Below are 13,418 nucleotides of genomic sequence, written 5' to 3'. Positions count from 1 at the left end.
AATTTATGATAAGCTAAAAATTATTTAACTATATTATGAAAGTAATTAGTACAAATCAAATATCAATTACCTTTTTTTATTACTTTTAATTAATAATATTTTAAAAATTTAATTTTTTTTTATTTTGAAAAAAAAAACGGAAAATGGGGAGGATAAAACCATAAAATATCTTTTTTTTATCTGATTCCTCATATTTTTTTTATGCTAGAAAAAATAAGAAAATTTGAAAATAAAAATTTTATTTAAAAAAGTTATTTTATGGGACACCAGATCTAAGAGAAATTCTTCTTCCTTTCCTCTCTTGAGTACTTATGATAAACAATTTTTTTTTCAGTTAATGGATCTATTTTTCCTTTTGCTTGAATCATTTTAGAATCAATTGAATATTTCATTTTTTTGAATTTACGAGTAAAGAGAACCATTTCATGCTTTATCTTCTCTCTTTCTGCATATTCTTTATCATCTAAAGATTCAAAAAATGGTTTTAAATTTTCTTTTGATAAATGAACACTTAATGCTTTTGTCCAGTTCATTTTTTTATAATATACAGAAGAAAGTACTTTCCCTAATACAAAAGGATTAGATTTATCCACTTTTCTGTTATATCCATAATACTTTTCTACTGGTAGTTTAAATGCTGGCATATTGTAATAATTGGCTAGCGATATTGAATCCCTGTGTCTTTTTTCATCTGATGGCGCAATAATAAAAGTATCAAATATTGATATATCATCCGGTAAATTTTCGGTAGCAAGAGGTGTAATAAAAGCTGATTTTTCTAATTTATCAATAAAAAAATTTGTTTGCTTTGTTGTAAGTGTTGGTTTAAATGGACAATCATATCCTGATGACATCATCCATTTTTCATGATCTATATTAATGTTTTCTTCATTTGTTCCTTGTGATTTATATAAAAAAAGAAAATTGTCTTGTATTAAATTTGATAACGCTGGATCTGTTAAGAAATTTGTCATTTTTATATCAAATACACATCCATTTAACCAAAAATAATTCCATAATTTTACAATTCCCTGAGAAAAATTGAATTGCATATCTAAAGAAAGTTTGTATAAGTATTTACAATCAAAAATAATCTTTGGAATTGTTTCATTAATTCTTAAGGCTGAGCAATAATTGTTACCATATTGTAGATTTATACGTTCTTAAACTAATATTGTATAAAAATTCCTTTTTAAAACTAACCTTCAAAATCATTACCATAACAATCTACAAGTTGATAGTGATTGCGATCATAAACTATTTCCCGATTTTCATTTTTTTTTTTATTTTCTTCTAATATACTTTTTTCATCTACTTTTGGAGACATTTTATTAAAACTTTTTATATACAAATCATACAAATAAATATCTCTGTCTTTTACCCTATTCATATTCAATAATTTCATCCAATCATTATCAGTTAACACTCTTGGTACTTTATTTGTTTTCTTATAAAGAATCTAAAAAATTAAGTAAATTAATTAAAGAAAAAACAATTTTTAAACATACACATAATTGGCCAATAAGAATTGCAAGTTCTTCACTTTTTTTTATTTTATATACTGATTGATATAAGTCGTCAGATGGTCTGATACCAAGAGGTAGTTCTTGGCTTAATAATTGTTTCATATTGTTTACATACATGTTGTTAGAAAATCTTTTGCCTAAAACACTACCAGAAAACAAGAAAGTTTTGCTTTTGTATATTATTGAACTTAACATATTTAATTCACTTTTTATAACTCACCCAAATTTACTAAAAAAAATTATTTAAAATTATTCTTTGCAGGAGTTCATTATTTATAAAAAAAATTTTTTAACAAATTTTCTAATTGATCGGCTCTTTTATAGCTCTTTTTTTATGTTAAAACTACATTATTTAACTAAAAGACAATCTATTCATATGATGGTTATTAATATGTTTTGCTAAAAACAAATCATTGGAATAAATAAAAGAATAAACTTTAAAGAAATTTATTATGTTACTAGAAATCTTACGCACAAAATTAAAATAACCATTTAAATAATTTACTCAAAAAAAAAAATACCTCCTACAAAGTATTATAATATGATATATACTCTTTCTTGTGTATTGATAATAACTTAAACACATCAGAGGTCAACATTTATTAATTAATAAATAGCTATAAAAGATATTTACTAAGACATAACAAATTATGGTTTTCATTCGTTTGTACATATCTTTCCAAAATAAAAGACTCTCCATTTGTCAAGATTATTCTTTTTTTTATATCTATATTTTTTTCTATTTATTTTATATTTTCCCTCTATTTTTAGGAATAATAAAAGTGAAAAAGAATGTCATCAGCTGATGAGTTAGAAAAACTTACAGTAACACAATTAAGAGAAAAACTTAAATCTTATAATTTACCAGTAACTGGAACAAAAGCTGTTCTTATTAAAAGACTCCTAGAACATAATGAAGAAAGTTTATTAAAAGATGATGAAGATGCTCATTCAGTTAAAGATATAGTTGATTTGGATGAGGAACTTCTTAATGATGATACTGTTAAGGAAATAAAAAATGGACAAAAATCTGAGAATGGTACTACTATTGAAAGTATTGATGAACCAAAAAAAGAAGAAAAGAAGGAGAGTAATAAAGAGGAAGAGGTTAAAAATAGTGAAAATACCAAACAACAACCTTTAGTTAAAAAAAGAATTAATGTTGAAGGAGTTGTTGAATTAGATGATGAAAGGAAAATGAAATTAAAAAGAGCAGAAAGGTTTAATCTTCCAGCAGAAAATGTTCTTACTGATGATGAGAAGAAAAAACTAAGGGAGGAACGTTTCAAAGATGCACAACAACAAGAATCACAGACTTTACCTGTAGATGATATAGAAGCAAAAAGGAAGGAAAGAGCTAAACGTTTTGGAATACCTGAAGTTTCAGTTGAAAAAAATTCTACATTAAGTAGTGTTAGTGGTAAAAAAAGAAAACAAATAAAATTTGGTGGTGAAGTTGAGATTGATGCTGATAAACTAGCTGCTAGAGCCAAGAGATTTGGAATAACAACTAATACAGTATCTGATTTAGAAGAAAAAAAAAAGAAAAGACTTGAGAGATTTGGTTTGAGTACGGCTTGATCGTTACCGTGATAAAACAATTTTTCTTCCTAATTACTATCTCAATTATTTATGATATTTCATACGAAATTAACTATTTTTGTTTGTTTTTTTGTTTTTTTTTTTGGTACTATTTGATTTTGGTAGACCATTTTTTTAATAAATTACATGTAGAAGGAAGTAAAATTTGTTTCCTATTCTTCCAAGTATAAATAAAATGAAAGATACTTTATAACTTATAAAAATACAGTAAAGAAATTTTTAGATTAGAAGTTTATATTATTTTGGTAACATAGAAAAAAATTCTTTTATATATGTGAATGCATTTAAATTTCTTTTAAACATAATTTGGATGAAAATTTACAAAAACGTTTCAAGTATAAAAAGAAAATAATTCCAATTTTTCTTACTTTGAAGAAATTACTTTCTCTCAAAAAATAAGAAAGGAGTATGATAGAAATTTACGTAAACAAAAATAATATCCGAAATACATGAAACTGTCTTATGAAAGTAAAACAAATATTTTCTTTTTGATTGTAAAAATATTTATGTAAATTGTATAATATTATACAGTTTAAAAAAAAGAAAATTTTTTAACGAATAAAATCACCCGAGAGTTTGATAATTTTTCAAAAATTTTAAATTATTTATCATTTTAATGTAATATAAAATTATTATTTCATACACACAAGGAAATAAAAAATTCATTTTTGATTTTTGGTAAAAGATAAATTGTCTAAAATAAATCAATTTTCTTTCTACTATATTTTAATACTAATTTTTTATGATTGACAAAAAAGAGATTGTTAGAAAAACATGTTAATCCATTGAAATTAAAAATGACAAACTTCCAGAATTTTTCAAATAATAATGTTATTTTTTAGCCAATTTTGGAAGCTGTATTAGAGAAATCTTTTTTACAGGAATGAAAATACTTATCAATAATATAACAAATGTCATGATAATATAAAATAAAAAATTTTTATCAAAAAAAATTGTTTATAATTTTAAAAATTAAAATTGAAAAATAGATAAAACTTTCTCTATTTTAATGTAAGGAAGTAAATATACAAAGTTTTTTCTACATATATTATAAGATGTAGCAGTTCATTGATTTTTTGATGTGCAGATTAAAAAACAGGAGCATGAATGAAAATATGAATTATCCTATTAAAATTAAAAACTACCTTTTTTTATTTTATTATTATATTAATGTATACCGATTTATTTTTTTTTTTACACCTGAAACAAATAAAATGTTTTGGTATTTTTTTTAAAAACTTTTTGTTGATTAAGTTTCATTTTATAATACAATTATCTTTCTTTAAAATTTTATGATTGTACACCTCATTATGGTATCTCTTTTTATTATAATATTTGGACAAAATAATAAATAATGATAAAATTTATTTATTTTAATCATTATACTAAGTTTGCTTTTAAAATATATATAAAAATTGAAAAGAATCATCATACTAAATAAAAGTTATTTTTTTAGGAAAAAAATTTTTTTATTATAAATGTATATATATATATGTTAAGGCATAATATATATACCATATCATATATATCATCATTTTTTTTTTCAAAAAATAAAATAGATATATTTGATTTTGCCAATTTCTACGACATCACTATAAAACATATTATTAAAGAATATTTTTATGATTTTTTAATAACTTAATTTTTTTTACTCATGAAATATGTTATAATAGTTTAAAGATTTTACTTTAATTAATAAATATTTCATAATAACTTTGATTTTATATATGTACATTAACTTTTTTTTTTCCTAGATGACATTTTAAATATGTTTATAATCAGGTTATATATAATATATAAAAGTTAAATATTAGCCATTGCAATTATATCATCTATTATATTGAAAATGTACATCTCCTCTTTAGTAATGATATCTTTTATTGATTTTTAAGATTTTTTGAAATATTTATACTTAAATATAAATACAATTTTATTTGTATCACGTTAAATTTTTAAATTGATCTTTTTTATTATAAATTTTCTTGATCTTAAAAAAATAATTTTTAGGTTACATCATCAATCAATATAGATGGGCAAATTTTATTATGTCTGTTTATTTAAATATATATATATATTGTCTATATAATAATGATGATGATGGTTATAAAGGGTCGGGGGGACCTTTCTTCTTTCACTATTTTAATTTTGTAGTGAAAAAAAAAAAAAGCCATACAAACATAATGAGGTCATTATACTTTTTATTTTTTTATCTTTAGTAACATTTTTATTTTATTAACTATACAAAAATGAAATATTTTACAGGAACGTTAACCTGTTGAAAATATATAGTATTCCCTTTATAAGATTCAATTATATATTGATATACTTTTCCAAATTGGTTTTTTTTAAAAAAACTTTAATGAAAAATATTTACTCAAGAGTATTTATATTATTTCATAAACTTTTATCATGATATATTTTGATAATCATTTAATTGTTTAGATATTTTTATCATTTAACAAAAATAATAGTTGTACTTTCTTATTTATAGATTTAATTATAGTCTTCGTTAAATAAATATATCTGGTATTCGTAAATATTTGTTTATTCTTGGAAATTTAAACACGAAAAGTTTATGCCTTTTAACTTTTCTTTAGTATTATACGTTTTATTAAATAGAAACTATTATTCTCCATTTATAAATATCATTAATACTTATAAAAAATTTTCTGGCAATGTTTCTATTATAAAAGATTTATAAATAGCCAGAAATTTTTTTTCTGTTATTTTGGCCAAGTCTTTTGAAAATTTAATTAAAATAAGATAATTTCTTAAGAATATTTTTTTGTTAAATAGTTATTTATATTTTAAACAAAAATATACTTTTATTTTGTATAAATTCTGATTTTTTTTTATTATAATTATATTAATTTTTTTTTTAAAACTTAAAAACAAAATTTACTACTTATATATATTTAAAAACTTTGCCTTAAATTTTTTTTTAATTATTATATAATGAGGGATGTAATTATTTTCTATCCCATGAGAATATTTTGGCTTTCAATGATAGTTTTTATCACGATATGTTTATATTGACGTTTTTAAAATATAAGAAATTATTTTATCACTATTACTCATCAAGAACAACTTTATTTTATCGTATTTTTTTCTTCATCTTATCATAGAAATCATATCTATGACTAATTAATAAAATATCATCTCAATTTTTATTTTAAGAAGAATCAGCTACTTTTTATGTGTTATAATATGAATCATGAACATTGTACAAAAAGGAAAAATATATTAAAAATGATTTCAAAATAAATTATATTATAATTATGAATCACAGATATTTTTTTAAAGGTTAAACATTATTTCTATGGTTTCTTTAAAGTAGAAACAAAAAAAAATGTTATTTTCCTGATAACAATATTGTTTATTTTTTTTATTCTTTATAATTTTAATTGTATCAAATTACTTTTTATTTTATTAATAACTAAGGTATTTTTTTTTTTCTAACATAAAAGTATAATTTTACGACTATCATTTTAAACTAATTTTATACAGTATAAATTTAAAATTCTTTGTTAAATTATCTTACTTTTTAAATTAAAATACAACAACATTACACTCAATGAATATTTATTTATTTTTTTTTTAAATATTTATATATATAGAATAATAAATTTACTTGAAATTATAAATTTATTATATCTTAAGATATATTATTAAAAGTAAAATATTTTATATATAAATTTTTAAGTTATTATACTTTTAATGATCCCATTTTAAAATTATATTTGGTAGTGTTATATATATATATATATATATATATATATATATGTATGTTATAAATTGTATCTATATAATTTAAAAAAGATACTAATATCTATACATGTTATAGTATACCTCTAATTCTAAATAATAATATTATTATGTTCATATGCATAAAATTTATGCTATTTTATATATTATTTGTATCTATAATCGTATTTTCTATATACATATATATTATGTTATTGTAATAATTTTTTTTTTTTGTAAACTATATTAAAAACCCATGTTTTGTGTTATATCTTTTACCTTGTATTTTAAAATGAGAAACTATTTTTGTCTATTGAAAAATAATAATTTATACTATTATGTTATTTATAGTAAAATAAATTGAAAATAATAGTATATTTTTTGCTTTTTATAATTAATCATAACATATTATGTTTTGTTCCTGTTTGAAATAATAAATTTTAGATATTAAGTTTTATAGTATTTAAAAGTAATAATTATTTATCTTTTGATTCTTTTTTTTTTTATTCATTTTAAATTTATATTATTTTTAAAATGTTAGGTGCTTTTATATATATAACAACATATTGATAAAAATATAATATATATTATTCATATACTGATAAGCATACATATGTTATACATGAATTGTCTTACCTTACTTATATTCTTAAGTGTGTTCTGTCGATGTATATATATTTTTTTTTTTTCAAAGTTTAGTTAAAAATTCTTTTTATTAGAGATCATATTTTTATTTACCAAAAAAAGACTACTTTAAAATTCCATTCTTTTTTTTAATCTTAATAAAAAAAAATTTCATTTCAAGTTTTCCTTACAAAAGACACGATATCACCTTATATTCTTGATATAAAGTTTTAAATCTTTTTATTAATTTACACATATCTTAAATGTAAATATTATTCTCCTATAAGTATATAGAACATCATACCTCTTAATTTAACCTTCACTATAAAGAGTGGAGAGATCAGAACTCCTTCAATAGTTAAATGAGACAATATCTTTTTTTCCTTAAAATATAATTCTATCAACTTTCTTTATCTACAAATTTAATAATTAATATATTTATCTTAACTAAAAGATTTTATTAAATTACTCATTTATCTTTATTAAAATAAACAATACTATTTTAAAATTTTATATCAATTTTTGTACATAAAAAAAAAAATTTCTAACTTCTTTTCTTTTTTATTAGTTCTTATATATTTATTTTCATTCTAAAATATACTATACTGTTATAAAGATACAAATTAAAAAAAATTTAATTTTTATTATTTATTAAAAATTATCTGTGATTCATGGAAAATAATATTGGAACTTATATAAAAGAGTTAACTCTTAGGATATGGAGTTATATATGTCATGTATTATATTTAATATTTTGCTGTCCTTTTTGTACAAAATCAAATGATTTAAAAAATACACAAAAAGTTGCTGATTTAGAAAGTGGAAAAGGTTTTTTTATTTTATTTATTATTTTATTATTTTATTTTAATTTTTATTTATATAAATTTAAAAAAAATTTTTTTTTTTAGATCGTAACTTTCCAATGTCAGGTAGCCAAAAAAAAACCAATGAAAGTAGTGGAGGTGGATCTTCACAACTATATAAAGTTATTATGGTTGGTAGTGGTGGTGTTGGAAAATCAGCTCTAACTCTTCAATTTATGTATGAAGAGTTTGTTGAGGAATATGAACCAACAAAAGCTGACTCCTATAGGAAGAAGGTTGTCCTTGATGGTGGAGAATGTTCAATTGATATTCTTGATACAGCTGGTCAAGAGGATTACTCAGCTATTAGAGATAATTATTACAGATCAGGTGAAGGTTTTGTATGTGTTTTTTCTATTACTGATGCTGAATCATTTGATGCAACTAATGAATTTAGGTATTATAAAAATTATTTTTATTTTATTAAATTAATATTTTATTACATAATTTAGAGAACAAATACTTCGAGTTAAAAATTCTGATACATCAGTACCAATAATATTAGTTGGTAATAAATCTGATCTTGATGAACAACGTGCAATTCCTATGCAACAAATTTTACAAAGAGCTGAACAATGGAATGTTCCATACATAGAAACATCTGCTAAAACAAGATCTAATGTTGATAAAGTTTTTTATGATTTGATGCGTGAGATTAAACGACGAAAAGTTGGTACTTTAAATGGATCTGGAAACGGTTCTGAAGAAAATAATGGTAAAAAGAAGGCTAATCGTGGAATGAAGAGAAGTTGTAATATTTTATAAATTTATTGTAATTTAATATTTTACTATGATAATATTTTAATTAATCTTTACACATAATATTTTTTGTTATTTGCTTTGGAAGATTTTTCTATTTAACAATTAACTTTATTTTTTTTTAATATTATGTAAACCTTTCTGTTGCGTTATTTTTCAGTTGCCTTTGAATGATATTCATAATATATGTAGGCGAGAAATGAAATGTAAAAATATTTCTTTCGTTTTCTAAATTCTTTTTAAACATTTCTAAAATAATAAAATTTACTAACAACGAAAAAAAAAGTTATTTTCCTCAAAAAAATACGTTTTTGTATAAATATGCAACCAAAAGTGCAAAATTAGCATTTATTGCAAAATAGTTATTTTAAAGTAAAATTTTGTCTAAGAATTAAAAATGACAAAAACAAATATTTGTCATGCTAACTAGTTTCACAAATTGTAATGTTTTGAGTGTTTTTTCAGATGAAATAATAATTGTAATTTTCATTCTTAAAATATAGGCAAAAAAAAACTTATCACTACATTAAAGGTTTTTCTTCTATAAATTAATTTTTTTATTTTTTAAATTTTTATATCTAATTTCAGGATTCAGTACCATGCAATTTAAATTCTTATCTATCTTCCTGTGAAGCTAACTTCTCAATAACTTGATTTAAAAAAAATAGTATTCACATCTTTTGAATAAACTTCTTTTTTAGTAATTCATGTTAGAATCTAATTTTTAAAATAGCTATTTTTTTACCACATATTTAAAAAACTAATGATTCAAATTTTTATCAAAAAAAACTTCTAACTATAAGAAAATTTTCTTCAAACAACGTTTTAGTCAAGAGAAGAGTTAATTTTCTAAATTTTTTAAAAAATAATGAACACTTTGATAATTATTTCTTAAATATATATAAAAAAATCATTTAAAAATTTTTTATTTGAAAACTTCTCATAAAAACTTAACTTAAAAAAAATAAAAGTAAATAAAAATAATTTAATTTAGTAGTAATTTTAAGAACCTAAAGTCCAATTTAATGCAAGCATAGTCACTCGATAGATAATTGTACTCCTCAGAGGTATTCTTGTTAAACTTTTCAACCCAAAAAATGTTACAATCATATGAAATTTTCTTTGGTTAAAATTTGAGTTTAAAAGTTGATTTTTTTTACCATATTTTATCTATATACAAATTTTCATTTAAAAAATTATTCATTTTAATGTTTTAAGTTCTTTGCGTTCTTGGAACCACTTTTACACTAAGACTAAGCTATTTTGAAAAGAAATTTCTTTTTTTTTTTCTCCTAGAAACGTTTTTAAAAATTTGAAAATCAAAAAAAAATTTTAATTAACTCCAATTTTATTTATATATATTTATTATTTATATCAAAGAATTGAAAGACTTTAGGTAGTGTGCTTTTTCAAAGAATGATTTTTTAAGAAATTTTGAATAACCTTATACGGAACATCATAATCAAAAACATTACATTGTTCATCATCTTTATATTTTCTTATCAAATAATCACCAGGTCTAGGACGGAGATCAGGATTGTGTAGTTGTTTAGAACGTTTTTTATATTCTTTTATGCTCAGCACAATATTTGTAAGTTTACTTCCAAATTGACTACCATTTATATCAGTTAACCTTTTTAAATCCTCACACCATATAGGATAATTTAAAACGGCATTAGTATATGCTATACATGCTGCTGCCGTTTCGACTCTATCACCTGATGATAAGAGATCACTTAATAAACATACATCCATGACCATTGATAATAATTGATAATATACCTCACCTCTTTTTAAAATACTTCCAATAAAATCAGAAAAAAAATTAATTGTTGGAACATTTATTATGTAACATAAACTACCAAATATTTTTCTTTCCATTTCAAAAAAATCTTCCTCAGTAAATGCTCCATCACAAGCATAAACAAAATCCCTTAGAAAAGCAGCATTAACTTCATGAAGCTTATTTGAAATAAAAAGAGATGTCATTCCTACCAGTTGATAAACTGATTTAGGACATTGATTTTTAAAAGTATATCTATCTAACAATTCAACTCCTGTATGTAAAGTTTGATTTGACAGATTGAACTCATTTGATATTTCAATCATGAATTCAACTAAGGTTGATCTATATTCAGAATTTAATTCTTCCTGGTGATTTATAAAATTCTTAGGTAAAAAGCTATTCCTTCCACGATGTCTCTCATAAACCCATATGTCTTTTTTAAAACTTTCAATAACTATTGCTTCATTATTTGATTTTGTAGAAGAGTTAATCAAAGGTACAGGAATAACATGAGATCGTATTTCTTTATTAGTAACTTTTGTATGTTCATCAACGGTACACGTAGTAGTATCGAATCCTTTTCCAAAGGAAATTTCCATTAAAGAGGAAGAATTTTTTGAAATCTCCATACTCGAAAAAGACATATCACTTTCTGATAAGTAACCGCTTGTGTTGGTATTTTGTGAAGATAATATATGTGTTTTGCAAGCTGCTTCTTTACTATTTTCAGGAAACCCTAATCTGGTTCCTTCGTCATCAAAGTCATCACAATATACTTCAAAAGACCTATTTATACTGCTTTTAGATGGAATGTGATCATAATTAGAATGAGATAACCTTTTTAAAGTTTGTACTTGTTGATTTAAAATACCAATATTTGATGGTGCATTGTTGAGTTTAGAATCTTTAATTTCTCCTAATACTTGGCGAGGAATGTTGAATGAGGTAGGCATCTTGATTAATGATGTAGACGTTAGAGAATTATTCTGTACAACTTTGTCATTATGATTCTTTTTCGTTAAATTCATTATTAGCTAAAAAAAAAAATTTAACTTAATATTGTTGAATTACAATAATAAATTCATAAATTAAAAAAGATTAATATCGGAACGGCAATAAAAAAAAAAGGAAAACAAATCAGTCATAATTATATATTTTGCAAAATGCAAAGTTATTTAACACAACTCTGTAGGTACATGAGAGGGAGATATTTGTTATGTTCGTAAAACTACATCAAGAAAACTTAGTAAGGGGGGAGATATATTGTAGGCAGGAAATTTGTTGTGTAAACAGACGACAACAGTTGACAATGACGTCAATTTTCCCGCCACTTTCAACTTCATTTTTAAAAATAAAAGTTGCGCACCCGCCCAAAATAATCCTAACCACTGAGTATTATAAATTTGAGTTATTTTAGTATCTTTTTTCTAACTTTGTGTGATATGTGGCAAAGAAAAAAGGGATGAATTTATTAATAGTAGACACTTTTTTTCACTTGAAAAAAGGTACCTTATTAAAAAACATGGCAGACATTTAGTTATCAAGAGCCTTTTTTGATTTTCTTTCCGTTCGAGAGTCACACATTAGAAAGTGTTTCTTTGGACAATCTTCTGAATTTCGAATGTGTTTTCAATCGAGAAAAAAATTTTGGATTTGTTCTAAAGTTGGTGTCCCCTCAAATAACTTTTTTAAAATAAAATTTTTTGCAATTTTTTTTTAGTTTTTCTAGAATAAAAAAACTTTGAAATTTTAAAAGAAAATTTTTTTTACACTAAAAAACAAAGAATTATGAAGAAAAAAGATGAAAAAAGGAAAAAAAAGAAAAAAATTAAAAAAAAAAAAATTTTGGAAAAAAACGTTTTAACAATTTTTAAAACAATAATTTTTTATGAAATTTAAAAAAAAAACTTCAATTAACAGAAATTAAAAAATGTCGCTTTAAATTGTTTTTAGGCTCATACATAAAATATCTAGCCAAGAATAAAAGAAAAGTTCGAATAAATTATCAACTTGTAGTAAGATTCATCGAAGAGACTCTTTTTAAATTCTACTATTTTGTAATTTCAAACGATCTTTCGGCGAAGTCATTAATATCAGACATATTAAATGGTAATATTAGTGCCAAAGAATTGTCTAAACGTAAAAATAACCTTTTTATTAGTAAAATACAGCTGAATTCAACTAGTAATGTTACAATTAATTGTAAATATCAAAGAAATACAATTATTAATTTTTATCGTTGTAAAAAATGTAATACATATCATAGTATAGGTAACACCTGCCACAGTATTGATTAGATTAAATTATTTTAATTTTTTATAAAGATCTTTTTGTACATTTTTGTCTTAATTAATTTATTCAATAAACTTTTATTTATTTATTTATTTATATTTTCTAATTATTATTTTATTACATGTATTAATATATACAAATTGATAACTGCTATTACATTATATTAATTATAGTCTTGAATGAAAAAAATAATTATCAATCTAGGAATTATATTGATAACAT

General features: G+C 21.7%; 4 protein-coding genes across 4 annotated transcripts; 2 read left to right on the top strand and 2 right to left on the bottom strand.

Moving 5' to 3' along the window:
• Nucleotides 1-272: 272 nt before the first annotated feature.
• On the bottom strand, nucleotides 273-2,112 carry SRAE_2000048300 (Hypothetical protein; the record flags this gene model as incomplete). Its single annotated transcript, XM_024651317.1, has 5 exons — nucleotides 273-1,162; nucleotides 1,204-1,459; nucleotides 1,509-1,671; nucleotides 1,747-1,755; nucleotides 2,048-2,112. The coding sequence occupies 5 exons, from the start codon at nucleotides 2,110-2,112 to the stop codon at nucleotides 273-275; spliced, it is 1,383 nt and encodes a 460-aa protein (XP_024505007.1).
• A 206-nt stretch (nucleotides 2,113-2,318) lies between these two features.
• Nucleotides 2,319-3,107, top strand: SRAE_2000048200 (CIP29 protein; the record flags this gene model as incomplete). The annotated part of the gene is made up of 1 exon (XM_024651316.1): nucleotides 2,319-3,107. The coding sequence occupies one exon, from the start codon at nucleotides 2,319-2,321 to the stop codon at nucleotides 3,105-3,107; it is 789 nt and encodes a 262-aa protein (XP_024505006.1).
• Nucleotides 3,108-8,167: 5,060 nt separating this feature from the next.
• On the top strand, nucleotides 8,168-9,124 carry SRAE_2000048100 (Ras-related protein Ral-a; the record flags this gene model as incomplete). The annotated part of the gene is made up of 3 exons (XM_024651315.1): nucleotides 8,168-8,324; nucleotides 8,405-8,756; nucleotides 8,812-9,124. 3 exons carry the CDS (start codon nucleotides 8,168-8,170, stop codon nucleotides 9,122-9,124), a joined length of 822 nt encoding a protein of 273 aa, XP_024505005.1.
• Nucleotides 9,125-10,510: 1,386 nt separating this feature from the next.
• Nucleotides 10,511-12,437, bottom strand: SRAE_2000048000 (G2/mitotic-specific cyclin-A; the record flags this gene model as incomplete). The annotated part of the gene is made up of 2 exons (XM_024651314.1): nucleotides 10,511-11,938; nucleotides 12,414-12,437. 2 exons carry the CDS (start codon nucleotides 12,435-12,437, stop codon nucleotides 10,511-10,513), a joined length of 1,452 nt encoding a protein of 483 aa, XP_024505004.1.
• Between the last annotated feature and the right edge of the window lie 981 nt (nucleotides 12,438-13,418).

This window comes from Strongyloides ratti (genome assembly GCF_001040885.1).
Source record: "Strongyloides ratti genome assembly S_ratti_ED321, chromosome : 2".
Taxonomy (NCBI): domain Eukaryota; kingdom Metazoa; phylum Nematoda; class Chromadorea; order Rhabditida; family Strongyloididae; genus Strongyloides; species Strongyloides ratti.
Note: the sequence above shows the minus strand (reverse complement) of the source record. Positions and strands in the feature narration are given on the sequence as shown.